This window comes from Carcharhinus amblyrhynchos, chromosome 18 (assembly GCF_965287045.1).
Source record: "Carcharhinus amblyrhynchos chromosome 18, sCarAmb.v2.hapA, whole genome shotgun sequence".
Lineage (NCBI taxonomy): Eukaryota > Metazoa > Chordata > Chondrichthyes > Carcharhiniformes > Carcharhinidae > Carcharhinus > Carcharhinus amblyrhynchos.
The window spans coordinates 47,306,492-47,326,234 of NC_137341.1; the positions used below are offsets into that span (position 1 = coordinate 47,306,492).

The window sequence follows — 19,743 nt, forward strand, 5'->3', positions numbered from 1 at the left end:
AGCCTGCTGTTCTGTTATTGCTCGCTACCCTGGGAGAGGTGCTACTCCATGAGGGTAGAACTGAGATTGGTAACTTGGTACATGAGCAATTGTCACTTACCCTGCATTTGACCTGAGTGATATATTGCAATAGGGTTCTACTATAAAGCACGTGGCTGAAGAACTTACTATTATGGAATTATTATTATTACAGTTACTATCGAACCTGTGTAATATGACACCATCCTACTACCCCTTGCACTAAAATGCAAACAGTCATCCAATTTTATTTGGGATTTTCCTTGTAATTTAAGGTGTTGTTTTGAAGACAGCCAAACTTGCAAATCTGAGAATCTGAACATTGGAGATCATTTAAGTCCCCTCCAATTTAAATCTCATTTTAATGTCTGTTCTGGATTACTGAGGTTTATCTCAAATTCAAGATTTCTCTCATAAATTTATAAGTTTCCACCTTCAACTTCAATGTTCCATTTGAATCTGAAATCTGAGATTATCATTGTTCATAGCAAGAGCTTCCCACATATAATTTACTAACTTTGAAAAGGAACCCAACAGGCTTCTCATTATAAAGAGCAAGAGGGTAGCCAGGGAGAAGGTTGGCCCACTCAAGGACAGGGGAGGGAATCTATATGTCGAGCCAGAGGAAATGGGCGAGGTATTAAATGAGTACTTTGCATCAGTATTCACCAAAGAGAAGGACTTGGTGGATGATGATCCTGGGGAAGGGTGTGTAGACGGTGCAAGACATGTTGAGATTAAAAAGGAGGAGATATTGGAGTTCTTGAGAAACATTAAATTAGACAAGTCCCCAGGACTTGATGGGATATACTCTAGAATACTGAGAGGCAAGGGAGGAAATTGCTGGAGCCTTGAGAGAAATCTTTGTATCCTCACTAGCTATAGGGGAGGTCCCAGAGGATTGGAGAATAGCCAGTGTTGTTCCTTTGTTTAAGAATGGTTGCAAGAATAATCCAAGTAATTACAGGCCAGTGAACCTTACGTCAGAGGTAGGGAAATTATTGGAGAGGATTCTTTGATACAGGATTTACTCCCACTTGGAAATAAGCAGACATATTAACGAGAGGTAACATGGTTTCGTGAAGGGGAGGTCCTGTCTCACTAATTTGATCGAGTTTTTTGGGGAAGTGACGAGGTGATTGATGAAGGCAGGGATGTTGTGTAATGGACTTCAGCAAGGCCTTTGACACGGTCCCTCATGGTAGACTGGTGCAGAAGGTGAAGTCGCATGGGATCAGAAGTGGGCTGGCAAGGTGGATACAGAACTGGCTCAGTCATAGAATACAGAAAATAGCAGTGAAAGGGTGCATTTCTGAATGAATGGCTGTGATAAATGGCATTCCTCAGGGATCAGTGCTGGGACCTTTGCTGTTTGTAATATAAATAAATGATTTGGAGGAAAACGCAACTGGTTTGATTAGTAAGTTTGCAGACGACACAAAGGTTGGTGGTTTTGTAGAGAGCGATGAGGACCATCAGAGGATACAGTAGGATGTAGATCGATTGGAGATTTGAGCAGTGAAATGACTGGTGGAGTTTAGTCCAGACAAATGTGAGGTAATGTATTTTGGAACGTTTAATATAGATAGGAAAAGTACAGTAAATGGCAGAACCCTTATTAATAGACAAAGGGATCTGAGTATATAGGTGGCAGCACAGGTGGAGAAGGTAGTCAAGAAGGCATATGGTGTGCTTGCCTTCATTGGCCAGAGCATTGAGTTTAAAAATTGGCAAGTAATGTTGCGGCTTTATACAACCATAGGCCGCACTTGGAATATAGTGGTTGAACTCTGGTCCCCACACTACCAGAAGGATGTGGAGGCTTTGGAGAGGGTACAAGAGAAGATTTATAAGGATGTTGCCTGATGTGGAGGGTGTTATCCTTGAGGAGAGGCTGGAGAAACTTGGTTTATTTGTACTGGAATGATGGAGGTTGAGCGGCAATCTGATAGAAGTCTACAAGAACATAGGGGCATGTACAGAGTGGATAGTCAGAAGCTTTTTCCCAGGTTGGAAGAGTCAGTTATGAGGGGACATGGATTTAAGGTGCGAGGGGCAAGGTTTAAAGGAGATGTATGAGGCAGATTTGTTACTCAGAGGGTGGTGAATGCCTGGAACTCACTGCTGGGGTAGGTAGTGGAAGCAGATATGATTGAGAGTTTTAAGGGGCTTCTTGACAAATACATGAATAGGATGGGAATGGAGGAATATGGTCTCTGGAAGGGTAGAGGGTTTTATTTCAGACGGGCAGCATGGTGGGTGCAGGCTTGGAGGGCTGAAGAGCCTGTTTGTGTGCTGCAATTTTCTTTGTGCTTGTTCTTTATTTATTTTCATTTGTAAATAACTTAGTATTGTGTGTACGTGCTACATGATACCTAGTTTGCATTTTTGGTTTTTGCTGTTTTTGTTTGAGTAAAATTTGGTTGGGTGGGGAATTTGCCCCAGAATTTCCTGCTAACTTTTTTTTTCATCTTTTAAGAATCGTTCTATTGGCACGTGATGGAAATGGTGTACTGCTTTATGGATGCTCCATCACCCTTTTAGTGAATGTCCTTGCAGCACTGGCTCTGTTTTCCATTAAATTCTGTTTAATCTCCAGCAGTGCACATGCAAGTGGTGGTATATGTTACCACTCTGGGGATAAATAGTTAGTTAAACATGCAAAAGTTAATAGTGTCTTGCTATTACTTGAATATATAATTGTGCAGAGCTGAAGGCTGCACTTCAACCTTAGAGTTAACTAATTCAAATGGTTAGATCTTTTTTGTTGATTCAGAATGCCTATGCAACTTGAGTTAGCATTATAATTTGTCACCTAGTGTAGCATTTGTACAATGTGGAACTAGTAGATCTGATGTGCCATAGCTGATAATCAGAGAATGTAGATTGGTGGGGTTTTTTGCCTCCCCCCCACATCCATTTCTTCACACACTCCAAAGATATGCAGGTTAGGTTGATTGGCCATGCTAAATTGATCCTAGTGTTGGGGGGATTAGCAGGGTAAATATGTAGGGATAGGTCCAGGGTGGGATTGTGGTTGTTGCAGGCTCGATGGGCCAAATGGTCTCCTTCTGTACTGCAGAGATTTTTTGATTTTTCTAAGGTATTTAATTGGAGATTAAATTTGTGACCGATAATTCTTGTGAAAACTGAGTTGGGCATTTGATCATTATTGTATTTGTCAGTGATGAACCTGCAACATGTTCCTTTACCTATGTATTTATTTTTATTTCACAGTTTATTTTAATATGAAACATACGTGACAGATTTGGCAGTACTAAAAGAATAGTCATACGTACGTGTGCCAGTGAATAGGGAATACACCATGATGCATCCCTCATTCACTGGTACACATTTGTAGGACTATTCCCTTTGTGCTGCCAAATTCTAATACAGCCCTTTGTTCTATTAAGCTATCGATTATGATCCCCTCTACTGCTAAATGCCAGGTTCCATACATGAACCAGGTCAGTTCATCCAGATGCTTTCAAGAAACAGCTGAATGGACTGGATACTGCAAAGGCCCTGATAGTACTCTGGCAGTAATGCTGAAGACCTGTGCTCCAGAACAAGATATGCCCCTAGCCAAACTGTTTTAGTATGGTTACAACACTGACATCTGCCCAACAATGTGGAAACTTGCGCAAGTACATCCAGGGCACACAAATAAAAGCAAGACAAACCAAACCCGACCAAATGCCATTCCATCAGTCTGCTCTCGCTCATCAGCAAAGTGAACAGGGGCTGCACAGTGGTTAGCACTGCTGCCTCACAGTGTCATGGATCCAAGATTATTTCTGGTCTTGGGTCATTTTCTGTGAGGAGTCCGCATGTTCTCCACCATGTCTGTGGGTTTCCTTCAGGTGCTCCGGTTTCCCCCGCTAGTCCAAAGATACGTGAGTTAAGTCGATTGGCCATGCAAAATTGACCCTAGTGTCGGGGATTAGCAGGGTACATATGTGGAGTTCGGAAATCGGGCCTGGGTGGGATTGTGACTGGTATAGACTCAATGGGCCAAATGGCTGCCTTCTCTATTGTCGGGATGCTATGATCACTTATTCTATAATCGATAATACGTCATTGTCAGCGTTATCAAATGGCAATTGGCAATAAGCAATAGCCTGATCACTGACATTCAGTTTGTGTTCCATCAGGGCACTTGATAAAATCATGGAATGCCTATAGTGCAGAAGAAGGCCATTCGGCCCATTGTGTGTGCACCCGATCTCTGACAGAGTATCTTACCCAGACCCTTTCCCTGCCCTATCCCTTTAACTCCATATTTACCATGGATAATCCATCTATCCTATGTATCTTGGGACAAAGGGGCAATTTAGCATGGCCAGTTCACCTAACCAGCGCATCTTTGATTGTGGGAGGAAACTGGAGCACCTGGAGGAAACCCATGCAGACATGGGGAGAATGTGCAAACTCCACACAGTCACCCAATGGCAGACTTGAACCCGGGTCACTGGCACTGAGGCAGCAGTGTGTCATCATGCTGCCCTAACCTCATTAAAACTTTGGTCCAAACATGGTCAAAGGAATTAAAATCAAGAGATGAGGTGAGAGTTGATGGCCTTTGACATCAAGGCAACATTTGACCAATTCTGGCATCAAAGAACCCCAGCAAAACTGGAGCTTGTGGGAAACGGAGGAAAACCCACCACTGGTTGGAGTCACACCTAGCCCAGTGGAAGATGGTTGTGATTGTTGGAGGTCAATCATCTCAGCCACACGACATCATTCTGGGAGTTCCTCAGGGTATTGTCCCACGCCCAATTATTTTCTGTTTCATCAATGACCTTCCCTTTATCATGTCAGGAGTGGGAATGTTTGTGGATGATTTCGTTATATTCAACACCATTGTCCACTCATCGGACTGTGAAGCAGACATATCCATATGCAGCACATCCTGGACAATATTCAGGCTTGTGTTGATAAGTGATAAGTAAAACTTGTGATACACGAATGTCAGGCAACGACCATCGCCAACAATAGGATGCAGAATATAGTGTTGCAGTTACAGGTACCATTAAGTGAAAGATCAGCTTAATATATGCTGTGACAACTCAAAAGTCGGATACAGCAGGGAAGACTTTCTTGAGTCGTTTGGTACATATTTTCAGATTTTTGTATCTTTTTTCTTATCAAAGAGTGTGTTTCCGGGGTCATGGGGTCCTTGATTATGTTGGCAGTAGGAAGTGTAGATGGAGTCAATGGATGGGGGCGGGGTCTGGTTTGCGTGATGGACTGGGCTACATTCACAACCTTTTGTAGTTTCTTGCGGTCTTGGTCAGAGTTGGAGCCATACCAAGCTGTGATGCAACCAGATGGGGATACTTGCTATGGTGCATCTGTAAAAAATTGGGAAAAGTTGTAGTGGACGTGCCAGGTTTCACTAACCTCTTGAGAAATTCTAGAGCTTCAAGTTTCTGGGTGTCCAGATCACCAACAACTTGTCTTGGTCTCTCTATGCCAATGCTATAGTTAAGAAAGCCCACCACCACCTCATGTTAGTCCTTTTGTGCCTGAGATGTGGGCTGGTAGGAACTGAATGTTATTGGGTGTGGTGGAGGCAGATTTGACGATAGAATAATGTACAAATGGGAGAAGATTAGGTGAACATAAGAACTAGGTGCAGGAGTAGGCCACTCAGCCTTTGAATCATTCAATAAGATAATGGCTGATCCGATTGCAATTACAACGCCACGTGCCTATCCCCAATAACTTTTCACCCCCTTGCTTAATAAGAATTTATCTGCCTCTGCCTGAAAATATTCGAAGACTCTGCTTCTAGCACCTTTTGGGACGTGGATTCTCAAAGACACTCAACTGTCAGAAATTTCTCCTCATCTCTGTTAAATGGGTGACCCCTTGTTTTTAAACAGACCCCTCATTCTAGATTCTTGCACAAGGGGCAGCATCCTCTCCACATCCACCTTGTCAAGCCCCCTCAGAATTTTGTTTCAATCAAGTCGTTGTGGGAAATCATACAGACTATCGAGCCTGTCCCACTATCCCACCCAGGCCTGTCCCTGTAACACCATGTTTTTTTACCCACTAATCCCCTGGGACTAAGGGGCAATTTACTGTTGCCAGTCAACTTAACCTGCTCATCTTTGTACTTTGCAGAGATCCCTCTGCATATGTAATCTCTCACCATTTAGACAATATGCTTTCTTTATTGTTCCTGCCAGAATGGACAATTTTCTCATGTTATACTCCTTTTGCCAGATCTATGTCCTTGCATCCCTTTTAAGCCTCCTTATGCCCTATTCACAACTTACACTCCCTCTTAGACTGAAACAACTTTATCTGGATTGTCTTGCTTCAGAAGAAGGTAGAAACATTATCAGAAGCAAAATATTTCAGCTGTTGGGAATCTGAAATAAAAACCAAAGATGCTGGAAATACTCAGCATTTGTGGAAGGAGAAACAGAATTAATGTTTCAGGTGGATGACCCTTGGTCAGGCTCTGCATTGTGGGGCAAAGAAGTCTTGGGGAAAAAAAGTAAGGTGAGGAACAATGGAGTTGAATGGTTTTCTAAGGGTTGAAAGACTTCTGGAAGAAATGGGGATTGACAACCAAAGAGAAATGTTCCTCAAGTGCGCGGTTCAAACTTCAGTTACTCCAAATCCTGGTTCCCATGCAGTACCATCCTGACTGTCTCCTAGACATGAGATGTTGTCTACACTTGGTTCAGGTAATTGCCCACAACACTGTGCTGAAATGTCCATGTGGCTGGCCACACCACTGCTAGAAATGCAGCTTGCAGTTTTCAGCTTAATGGTTGGACTTTAGTGCAAAGGAAGGAACTGATGAAGTGACAGTTTTATGAAAAGAGAGATACCGGTGTAGATGGATTATAGTGTGTCTTATTATCAAATCAAAAAGTCTTCAGAGGTGCTGAGTGCAGCAAGAAACCAATTTGTGTATCGGAAGAAACTCAAAAGGACCTTGAACAACAGAGTGCAACCAGTTACAAGGTAAGTGCAATACTTTTGCAAACTGCAGTAATCTAGAACAAACCCACAGAGAAATGCCCAACATTGAATTGGCAATCATAGGACAAGACAAAATCAGTCACAGTGTGGCAATTGACAGCTGGATGTTGGGTAGTTGAGTTGTGGTCTCAAGGAAATTGGTGTTCAGTCTCTGAGGTCAAGGTTCTGCCATTCTGTGACTACAATGTGCTCTGTCAGCAAATCTGCTCATGTCAGGATTAGAACTTTTATTTAATAATAAATTAAATTAGCATTTAAGCTGCTTTGTAGTGATGCAAAATGAGCGCTATACTTGGCCTAAGGAAAATTCTTGAAACAGAGCTTCTTCAAAGAATTTGTACACCACAGCCTACATGGTTAATCAACAAGCCATCCACGGAACACACTTCTTGGTGCACAGCACTGTATAATGTACTTGATGTGGTTGAGCAGTTCCCTTTAGGCATGCATTTGTAAAGATTACCTTTAAATTGCTTGATCTGCAAATATTTAAAAACAAAGTTTAAAAAAACTTTTTATAAAAGTTTCGTTGTCAAGAATGTTTAATGAGTAATGAATCTGAACTTTTATCATTACTTGTTACCACAGTTCTTTCAGTGCATTGCTGTCAATTTTCAAATTTTTTTTAATAAGCTGTGATTCAAAAATGAGGATCATTTTCATCATTAATACTGGAGCTCAGAAAAATGCATTGGGACCAAATAAATCATCATTTGTTTGTAACTGAAACTTTTAATCCAAAATAAGTTTTTTTTTTAAGTTAATTTTCCTCTTGTTTTAAGAAATTGAGATGGTTATTATGGAACGATGCAAAATATCAGGCCCCCAGAACGTTGGCTTGACCGAACAAAATACCACTGATGAAGAGAAAACAGCTGCTGCCTCGAGGGTAGACAATCCAAAAAGAAGGTGCGATTAAATTTCTATTACTCAAGCCTTGTTCAGATATTAAAAAGAAGAAAATGTTGTCAAAGCGGCATGGTGGTTTAGTGGTTAGCACTGCTGCCTCACAGTGCCAGGGACTTGGGTTCAATTCAGGCCTCAGGTAACTGTCTGTATGGAATGTACACATTCTCCCTGTGTCTGTGGGTTTCCTCTGGGTGCTCCAGTTTCCCTCCACAGTCCAAAGACGTGCGGGTTAGGTGGATTGGCCATGCTATAAAAATTGCCCCTTAGTGTCAGGAGGACTAGCTAGGGTAAATACATGGGATTATGGGGATAGGACCTGGGTGGGATTGTGGTCAGTCCAGAGGTGATGGGCCAAATGGTTGTCTTCAGCACTGTAAGATTCTGTGATTCTGTGACTGTAGGGGAAGGAGTCATTAACAGTGGGAAATGGATGTATTCAACAAAAATGCTGTATTTCCTTTTACACACTTAGTCATGCCAACCTTGTTATTTCAATCTCCATTCAGTACTCCAGTGTGCTATTCAGGATGTTATAAAATGCACTTTAAAGGTTTCATATAATGAAACAGTTTTGGTTATTAGCGCAGGCAACAATAACAGCAACCTTTAGCTTAGTAAAGCATCCCAAGTGCATTATCAAATTATATTCGGCACGGAGTCCCATTCGGGCAGGTGACCAAAAGCTTGGTCAGAGTGGCATGTTCTGAGAGTCTTAGTGGAAATAACTGAGGTGGAGAGATTTTTTTTAAAAAAAGTTAAGGATGCACTGCTGCCTCACAGCTCCAGGTTCATTTCTGGCTTTGAGTCACTTTATGGAGTTTGCACATTCCCCCCATGTCGGCATGGGTTTCCTCAGGGTGCTCCAGTTCCTCCCACAGTCCAAAAATGTATAGGTTAGATGGATTAGCGTTGCAAAAAAAGTGTGTGGGGTTACGGGAATTGAGCAGGGGAAAGGGCCTGGGTACTCCCTGAGAGTCGGTGCAGTCTTAATGGGCTGAATAGCCTCTTCTGCACCGTAGGGATTCTAGGATTCTATGAAATTTCCAGGGTTGATGATCTTGATGAATGAAGGCGTGGCTGCTTAAAATGGGAGCTGCTGAAGAGGCCAGAATTGGTGGAGTGCAGATATCTTGGGAGCATTGCAGGGTTAGAGGGGATTACAAAATTCAGCAAGGAGTGAGACCACGGAGGAATTTTTAAACAAAGATACACATTTTAAAATTGAGCTGTTGCTTAACCAGGAGCCGGTACAATCAGTGGCCACAGGACCTGGTGTGAGCTAGGGCATGGTAACGGAATTTTGGATGAACTGATGTTTAGAAGGGTAGAAAACAAGAACTAGCTGTGAGTGCATTGAAATAGGTAACAGTAATGAAGGATGGGATGAGAGTTTATTGAAGCAGGGTTAGATTTGAAAGATGTTACAGTGCTAAAAATAAATGATGATGATGAGAATTTGAAATTTTTGAACTTTGTTTATTAGTGTCACAAATAGGCTTACATTAACACTGCAACAAAGTTACTGTGAAAATCCCCTAGTCGCCACACTCAGGTGCCTGTTCGGGTACACTGAGGGAGAATTTAGCATGGCCAGTGTACCTAACCGGCATGTCTTTTGGACTGAGGGGGGAAACCGGAACATCTGGAGGAAATCCACGCAGATGCAGGGAGAATGTGCAGACAGTAACTCAAGCCAGGAATCAATCCCTGGCGCTGTGAGGCAGCAGTGCTGACCACTGTGCCACCACGCTGAGGATTGAGTCAAATATGAAATTATGCTGGATCACTGTTAAATGGCTAACAGTAGTGATTAGCAGATATTAGCAATGCTGAACCACTGGTATACTTGCTTAGCCTATCACCATCTAAACTATTGAATGAATGATACCTTTTGTATGGCTATTCATTAATCTTTTGCTCGGAGCAGATGTTTATGGATCTAATCTAAAATTTAAATTTAGACCAAACTCACTACATTTTCCAAATATATGCCTGTTCATTCATCAGCTATGTTTTAGCGATGATGTTTTTAATGCTTTCTGATTAATCTGCATAACGTTGTTTGAAGTAACCAGAGTTATGAAATATTTAATGATAAAAGTATTCTTTGAATAAGCATAATATATAAAGTAATGACACAGAGGAACTCGAAAGAGAAGCAAAGGCTAGGTGAACATTTCTGATCAAAGTTCCATTATAACGAAAAACAAATGCTTTGCAAATTAGACCAGTTCTTAAACCTACTCGATGCTTTGCTCTCCCAAACAGTAAGGTAAAAAAACCTCTTTGATGCTGGAAATCTGAAACAGAAGAGAAAATCTTGGAAACAGATCAGTTAGCACGTCCGTCCTCTCCACACATGTTGATTAGATCAAAACAAAATGCTGGATAAATTCAGTTATTTGATCAGTGGTGTGTTTCCCAAGACTGTTAAGGTGTCCTGAATCAATAGCCCTCGTTAACCTAACATGGCAGGTCTTGGAGGGATGAAAATTGCTCTTTTTGTATAGTTTTCATTAGATTTCATTCACAGGGAGATGATAATGTGAAATAAACTAAACATTTTTAAAATATTCCTTTTAAAATTTACAAATCTACATGTGGCATTATACTTTCAGCATGATCATATGTCCAAACCAACTAACTACTCAACAAACTACACAGTGACATATTTTTGTATAACATTGAGAATTCTTCCAGTCCTGATTATCGAACTTATGATGCATTTTCCTTCTGCTTATTTTTCTCCATTTCAACCCTACAGACCATTCCTAGATATGGTGTACAGTGCTCTGGAATGCTCTGAAGAGGATTACTATGCATTGTTCGTTTTATGCCTCCTCTTTGCAATGTCTCACAACAAAGGTTAGTCTTTGCTAGCATTTGATAAGAAAACTTGATCTTTTCTGGGCTTCAGACTTTGGTGTTTTTGCTACTTCTCCTCTTAATTTTTCCTGACAATGGAGCAGTTTGTTTCAACTGAGGCATGTTCATTGTGTGTATTATCTGATCCAGTGGATGATTTCTCAATGATTTCTGCAAAGTGTCCTTCAGATTCCCCATTTTTATCCTGAAAATGTAAAGGTGTAACTTATATTATCTGGGGATAGCTGTGATCAATGTATGTGGAAATTGTTGTGGAATTATTTCCTAATTGTTGAAATTTTAAGGACATTTATTCATTTTTTTTTACAGGATGTGGGGCATTGCTGGCTGGGCTCAGCATTTATTGCTCATCCCTAAATCATAGAAACCCTGCAGTGCAGAAGGTGGCCATTCAACCCATCGAATCTGCATCGACTACAATCCCCCCCAGGCCCTACCCCCTTCACCCCACATATTTACCCTGCTAATCCCTCTAACCAATGCTTCCTGGGATTCTAAGGGGCAATTTAACATGACCAGTCAACCTATCCTGCATATCTTGGAGTGTGGGAGGAAACCGGAGCACTGGGATGAAACCAGAACACCTGCATGAAACCCACACAGTCACGTGAAGAATGTGCAAACTCTGCACAGACAGTGACCCAAACCGGGAATTGAACTTGAGTCCCTGAAGCTGTGAGGCAGCAGTGCTAACCACTGTGCCGCCCTGTTTGTCTCAAATTGCCTTCCATTTCAGAGGGCATTTGAAAGTCAACCATATTGCTGTGGGTCGCGAGTCACATGTAGGCCAGACTGGGTAAGAATGGTAGATTTCCTTCCCTAAAGGACATTAGTAAATTAGATGGGTTTTCCGACATTCGACAATGGTTTCATGGTCATCGTTAGACTTTTAATTCCAGATTCTTACTGAATTCAAATTTCACCATCTGCCATGGTGCGATTTAACCCTGGGTGTCTGGATTCTAGTGTGGTGACGATATCACTACGCACCGCCTCATCTCCAGGGGGCATTTATTTTTCCTCATTAGGTGGATGGAATTAGATCCAAAACTCTGGTTGTAGATTTGCACTTAAAAGCCCAACAGACTGTATGGTGTAGGTACTTGACAGTCAGTGACCCTGATGGTAAGTAAGTTGGGCCTTGGTGTATCTATTTCTCAGGTGCATATGCTGTCCTGAAGGGCCCAAAGATGATGGGCAGAAAGCATACATGTACGGGCAGAAAGCATACATGTACAGTCAGAAATGTGCTGCCTACCATATCACTTGAGGACAAACAGACTCTGTCATGGTTCAAAGCACTTTTTGTAATTTAATCCCATTTAGGTATAGACCCAGACCTGTTGGAAAAGATCCAAGTTCCTCCAGAGCAAGCTGAGGAGAAGAGCTCGTACAGCCATGTTCTTGCAGAAAGGCTAATTAAGATAATGAACCAGGCAACACACGCTGGTGAGAAATAATCCTAATAAGTGACTATTTTTGTGTGGGTATCTTTTCGATTGACTTGAGTGAAATACATACTTCACCGTTTCTTCATTGTTGCTGGGTCAAAAACTTGGAACTCCCTTCTTAAAGTACAATAGGTGTATTAGCACCAGGTGCACAATTCGGGCCTCAAATAGTCTGAATATATATCAAATGACTTGGAGGAAAAGGCCTTGTGTATGGTTGCTAAATTTACTGATTACGTAAAGATGGACAGGTTATGAGGAGGCCAGGAGCTTGCAAAGGATAATGGTTGGTTAAGTGAGTGGGCAATAATTTGGCAAACGAATTATAATTTGGGGAAAAGGTGAAGTTGACCAGCTTGTTGAGAGATACAGTAAAGCAGCATATTATTTAAATGGAGAGAATTTGCAGAGGGATCTGGGTCTCCTAGTATGTAGAATTTGCTGTTATGGTTCAGAATGTTTGCTGAACCATAACAGCAAATGGTTAAGAAGCCAAATGGAACGCTGCCATTTATTGCGAGGTCATAGAATATAAAAGCAGGGAAGTTTTGTTACAGTTGTACATGGTGATGGTGAGTCGCATTCTGAGAATTATGTGCTGTCTCGGTTGCCTTGCTTAAGAAAGAACATAATTGCATTAGAAGCAGTTCAAAGAAGATTCACCCAGCTGATTTCCTGGGATGAGGAGGTTATCTTATGAGGAAAGGTTGGGCAGGTTGGACCTGTATCCATTAGAGTTTAGATGGATGAAAGGTGATCTGATTAAGAGGTCCAAAATTCTGAGAGGACTTGGCGGGTTGGATCCTGAAAGGATGTTTCTCCTATTGAAATGGACTAGAGCTAAGAGCACGTTTTTCAACATAAGGGGCCTCCCATTTAGGAGAAAGATAAGGAGAATTTTTTTCTGAGGGTCAATAGTCTGTGGAGGAAACTAATGCAGACATGGGAAGAACGTGCAGACTCTGCAGACAGTGACCCAAGCCGGGAATCAAACTTGGGCCCTGGCGTTGTGAGACAGCAGTGCTAACCATTGTGCCACCATGTCGCCCATTTATCACTTGTTAATGATTTGTATGAGAATTTAGGAGATATGGTTAGTAAGTTTGCAGATGACACCAAGATCGGTGGCATAGTGGACAGTGAAGAAGGTTATCTAGGATTGCAATGGGATCTTGATCAATAGTGCCAGTGGCCTGACGAATGGCAAATGGAATTTAATTTAGATAAATGTGAGGTGATGCATTTTGGTAGATTGAACCAAGGACAGGACTTAATTAAAGGTAGGGTGTTGGGGAGAGTTATAGAACAAAGAGATTTGGAGTACATGTTCATAGCTCCTTGAAAGTGGAGTCACATGTGGACAGGGTGGTGAAGAAGGCATACGCATGCTAGGTTTAAGGTGAGAGGGGAGAAGTGCAAAAGGGTCCAGTGAAGCAATTTTACACAGGGTGGTATGTGTTTGGAACAAGCTGCCAAAGGTAGTAGTAAAGGTGGGTACAATTTTGTCTTTTAAAAAGCATTTAGACAGTTACATGGGTAAGATGGGTAAGAAGGATATGGGCCAAACATGGGCAGTTGGGACTAGCTTAATGGTTTTAAAAAAACAGCTGGCATGGACAAGTTGGACCAAAAGGCCTGTTCATGCTGTAAACTTCTGACGCTGACTTACTTTGACTGTATCATGTTCCAAAGCACTTTACAGAAAATGAAGTATCTCGGCCTTATGGCTAAGATCAAGTGCAGTATCGACATGCTGTACTTGGTTGAAGTCATTAGGTTACATTTTAGCTTCATTTGAAGCGATTTTTAAAGCGGCATCTCGGCCTTTTGGCTAAGATGCAAATGAGATCAAATCTTGGAGGAGGAGCTATGCCTACTTCAATCAGCTTGAATTGTGTAGATCAAGCCCAAGACAGGAGGTGAGAGCCCTGTCTTGTCAGCTTGGATCAGCAATGTCTCAACTTGTTGGGACTTTGAATTGGACTTGACTGGATTGAATTGGAATAAAAACAAAAAAAAAATTTTGAAGTGTAGTTAGTTATATTGATGGAAGAAGCTTCCAAAGATTGTTTCAGCCATTGCCATGCATGGTCGTGTAAATTGATGAGATAAGCTCCCAATTTCCATTTTTTTCTTCTGAACCCCTCCCCTGTTGGATACTGTGTGCTTAGACAGAAATGGTGATGGAAGCCAGTATGATTTTTGAAAAAAACATTCATATAACTTTTAGAGGGCATTTGGACCTATACAAGAATAGGATGGGAATAGAGGGATGTGGTCCCCAGAAGGCTAGGGAGTTTTAGTTCAGTCGGGCAGCATGGTACGTCAGGCTTGGACGGTCGAAGGGTCTGTTCCTATGCTATAATTTTCTTTGTTCTATAACATAGTGACGCAAACATCGTCAAGGCTAGTTGGATGCTGGGATACTTGGACTATACCTTTTATCTCCCTGGATGAATGATTTGGGATGAGATTTATGGCTTCCTAGTCTGCATTTATCTTGTGATCTGTCCACCAAAACTTAACTATTGAGGCAGCATGAAATATTAAAATAGGATTGCCGAGAGAGGAAGTATGATTCAAATAGAGGGTGCAACTTAATCCATGTTGTGGATGACAGAGGAAATATTCATAATGAATGTTAATGTTTTAATATTCCAGGTGAAATAAAGCTTACCTGGTTGATTCTGGAGATGGCTGGACTGATGTATGAGCAGAGATTGACTATGTTAGGATTGTTTTCACGAGTTCAGACGATGGCAGAAGGGTGGCACAGTGGTGAGCACAGCTGCCTCACTGCTCCAGGAACCTGGGTTTGATTCTTGGCTTGGGTCACTGTTTGTGTGGACTTTGCCTGTTCTCCCCTAATCTGCATGGGTTTCCTGATTCTCTCCCACAGTCTGAAAGATATGCTAGTTTGGTGCATTGACTTGAACAGGCTTTTGATTGCGGCAACAAGGGGAATTTCACAGTAACTTCATTGCAGTGTTAATGTAAGCCTTACTTGCGACTAATAAACTTTGAATGAGGAGGGATTCAATAGAGACGTATAAAATTCTATCAGGACTAAACAGATTCAGGGAGGATGTTCCCAATGGTGGGGGACTCCAGAACCAGGAGTCACGTCTGAGGATTCGGGGTAGAAGATTGAAGAAGGAGATGAGACATTTCTTCATCCAAGGAGTGGTGAGCCTCTGGAATTCATTACCACAGGAAGTTGTTGATGGCAAAACATTGAACATAATGAAGAGGTGGCTGGATATGGCACTGGGATCAAAGGTTATGGGGAGAAAGTAGGATTAGGCTATTGAGTTGGATGATCAGCCATGATTGTGAAGAATGCTGAAGCAGACTTGAAGGGCTGAATGTCTTCCTCCTACTCCTATCTTCTATGTTTCTATGTATCAATTCCAGGAATTATTTGTTAATGAAAAGGACATTTTCCCAAATATTACTGAGTATTTATTGTTTTCATTAACAACTGAAGGATGGGTCTGGCATCTTGGAAAAGAGAAGAAAAATGCAAATGATATATTTCGTAATAACCACATCATTGCTTAAATCAGTGAAATGGAATTGTGATCAAGTTTTGTTTCCTGTCTGTATATTAGTATGTAGAATGTATCTGTTGCTTTGATTCCTTAGAATCTCTCTTCTTACTACGAATTGCATAATCAGGAACTCGCCCCTGTTTTTGGCAGTAGTTTTGAAAAGCCACACAATTGTTCATTTTCATTGTCAATGGTAGGGAGGGTGATGGAATGTGGCTTTCGCATCAGATGGAGGGGTGCCACGCAATGCTGCAACTGATGTGTCTGTGAGATGGTGGATGAGTCAGTGTCTACAAAAGTAGATCCACTGGGCATTAACCTTGAAGGTTGATGCCATTAGGAACAGATAAAGTATGGCTAAAGGATTCCTAACAACTAAAGAATGCAAGATGTGATAAGTTGAAAAACTGGAGTGTGGTTAAGCCAAAACTGTATTCATGACTGGTATTGTTAAGATGTAGCAAGAAGGAAGATTATCTCGTCATCTCTGGTTCCCTGGGCATGGGTCATTAGGGCCTCGTTATATTGGAGATACCCCCGTAACGTAAGCATTCCATGTTAGTGACATTGGATTCTCGGGAAAGCCTCCTTCTGGGGAGAAGTTTCACTGGATTTAATAATGAAGTAAAGATACGTTTAAGTTTATTTATTAGTGTCACAAGTAGACGTACATTAACTCTGCAGTGAAGTTACTGCGAAAATCCTCTAGTTGCTGCACTCCAGTGCCTATTCGGGTACACTGAGGGAGAATTTAGCTTGGGCAATGCACCTAACTAGCACATCTTTCAGAGTGTGGGAGGAAACCCATGCAGACTCTGCACAGTCACCCAAGCTGGGATTCAAATCCAGGTCCCACATGCTGAGAGGCAGCAGTGCTAACCACCGTGTGACCCACTTTACTGTCCCCATTAACTTGCTTCTAATTTTTGATCCACGCTGATGTGTTTTCTTCTATCCTTATACCGGAATTTTTTGGACTGAGACCTTTTAAATCTTCTGAAAAAGTTCAGATTACATCTGCGACGTCTAGTCGCTTTTTAAAAAATATTTTAGATTGTTGAACATGAAATATTTTCATTAAATCCAGATGAACTGCCCTTGATCAACTTCAAATGCTCTCTAATTTGGTCTCCAGTTGTAGATTCTTGACATAAAAGCAGAAAGTGCTGGAAATACTCAGCAGCAATTGTGGAGTGAGAAACAGTTTATCTTCAAGATCACAGAGAATTGCTGTGGTGCAGAAGGAGGCCATTTGGCCCACCGTGTTTGCTCCAGCTCTCCAAATGACGCCAGTGACTCAGAACTTGGACTTTGTTTCAGATTTCAGGCATCCACAGTATTCTGCCTTTGTGTAGATTCTCAAGGATTTGCCCACAGTCTACTTTAGGTTAGCTGGGCTTGTGTAACTTGGGATCGTCTTCTCTCAGTTTTTAAAAACACTGCATCTGTTACCTTCCAGACTCCTGGCACAAATGACTGACTTATTCGGGTCAAACCTTCTGCCAGCTCCCCTCTCAATGGTGAATGCCACTGAGTCTAATGACTCGTTAATTTTCAGTTCTGCTACTGCTTGCCAGAATCAACTTCTTTTCGGTTGTTAAGGTTGTTCCACATCCTCCCCTTTATGCCTTTGTTCTCACTTCGACTATTTTGTAAAAGTATAGGAAATATTTATTTAAATCTCTGCCACTCTTTATCTGTCGCAATTAAATGTCTCGTTGCATAAATCACAAATCCTGGAAATACTCAGCAGATCAGGAAGCATCTGTAGAGAGAAACGGAATTCATGTTTCAGATCCTTCATCAGAACCGAGGCGGGGAAAACAGTGTGATGGGTTCTGAACAAGTGAAAGGCGAGGGAGGAAGTTGGTGAGAGAATGAAGGTGAAACTTTGTTGGGGGTGAAAGGCAAGAGAGATTAAATCACAAGAGATTGTTACATGCTGCAAAAACCCATGGTAATGATAATGGACAAAGTAAAGAAACAAAAGATGTGCCCTGACCTCTAAATGCAGAATAAAGAAAGAAATAAGAGAAAACCAAGCCAGTAGAAGCAAATGTTACAATGTAAAATTCTTGAACTCAATATTGAGTCCAGAAGGCCATAGAATGTCCAGTCAGAAGATGAGATGCTGTCTCCCTTCATGCCTGGCATTCATTTTTTATTTGTGATATACTAATTTAAGTCTTTTCTGTAATTTTCCATCTATTATCATTTCTTTCGTTTCATTTCTTTTTCATTCACTTCACTGTCTTGCTTTATTTTTCAGTATTTGTCTCGCATTGTTTAGTCATATGCCTCCCCCTGACGTTCCAGTTCAGTTTTAATGTCTCTGTTTATCCATGGAATTTAAACCATTGCTCTCCCTTTTCTCTTTCTGCAAATATTGATTGTCTCAACTGAAATTTTTCCACTGCTGATTTCCCCATTCTATTCAGTAACTTTTCTATCCAGTTAATTGAACCAGTTTTTAAAAATTCATTCACGGGCTTCGCTGGCTAGGCCAGCATTTAGTGCCCACCCCCAATTGCCCTTGAGAAGATGGTGGTGAGCTCCCTTTTTGAACTGTTGCAGACTCTGGTGTAGGCACATCCACAGTGCTGTTAGGGAGGGAATTCCAGGATTTTGACTCAGCGACAGTTTAAAAAAAAGTAATGTAATTCCGAGTCTGGATGGGGGCAAGTAGCTTAGAGGAATTTCCAAGTGATGGCTTTGCAATGAGTTTGCTGCCATTGTCCTTCTAGATGGTAGTGGATATGATGTGGAGGCACTGGTGTTGAACTGGGTTGTGCACAGTAAGAAGTCTCTCAACACCAGGTTAAAGTCCAACAGGTTTATTTGGAATCACAAGCTTTCGGAGTGCTGCTCCTTCAAGAGGGGTCAGGTCTCTTCATCAGGTCTCATCTGATGAAGGAAAGTGCTCCGAAAGTGATTCTAAATAAACCTGTTGGACTTTAACCTGGTGCAATGGATATGGGTTTGGAAGGCGCTGTTGAAGGAGCCTTGGTGAGTTACTGCAGTGCATCTTGTACACACTTCTCCCATTGGACACTGATGATGTAGGGAGTGAATATTTGTGGATGGGGTACCAATCAAGCGGACTGCTTTGTTCTGAGTATTGTTGGAGCTGCACTCATCCAGGCAAATGGGGAATATTCCATCAGACTCCTGACTTGTACCTTATAGATGGTGGACAGTCTTTGGGGAGTCAGGAGGTGACTTACTAACCACATGATTCCCAGCCTCTGACCTGCTCTGTCTCTTTCGATCCAGCACTTATTTGTTAAACATTTTATTTTACATTGTACCTTACTGTTGTGGTTTCTATTTCATAATTATAGTCGTATGCTTTTTTGCATAATTCTCGTTTCATTTCCTAATTATTTATTTCCTTTTTGGAACTGGAGATGAAATCTACTTGTCTAAGAGGAAGTCTTGAATGTATTCTGCAAACTATTCCCTATCTTGTGTTTATTTAAATGACTTTGATCCAGATGGTCTTGTGTAATTTTTATTGTTTTAATGATAACCACTGAAAGGGTGTTGTTTGCGGCTTAATTTTGGCTGGCTGTATCAGGATATAATTACCAGGTTTCAAAATTAATATCCAAACACTGACTTGCATCTATTCTTGGCCTAGAAGAAGTGCTACTTTCGTCCCTTCTGAGTTTTTAATTGACTTTTCTTTGGCCTGTCTGAGAGATATGCCATATAAATAAATCACAGCTATCATTTTTCTTAACATTTTCAAAACGCAAATGCTCTAAGATTTTATCCCCTTCATTCCATTCTTTAAAATTCAGTGGTGGCTGTTGCTAGCTAGGCCAATTTTTCTTGCCCATCCCTAGTTGCCCTTGAGAAGGTGCTAGTGAACTGCATTCTAAAACCGCTGCAGTCTCTGAGGTGTAGGTGCATTCACA

The 19,743-nt window shown here is 41.5% G+C and overlaps 1 protein-coding gene across 1 annotated transcript in view; it reads left to right on the forward strand.

Annotated features, from left to right (window-relative positions):
* Positions 1-19,743, forward strand: part of clec16a (C-type lectin domain containing 16A) — a 246,720-nt gene that overhangs the window by 85,260 nt on the left and 141,717 nt on the right. The window contains exons 12-14 of the mRNA XM_080206958.1: positions 7,809-7,935; positions 10,700-10,800; positions 12,148-12,270. Of these exons, the coding sequence (XP_080063084.1) occupies positions 7,809-7,935; positions 10,700-10,800; positions 12,148-12,270 (351 nt within the window). The remainder of the gene's footprint in view (positions 1-7,808; positions 7,936-10,699; positions 10,801-12,147; positions 12,271-19,743) is intronic.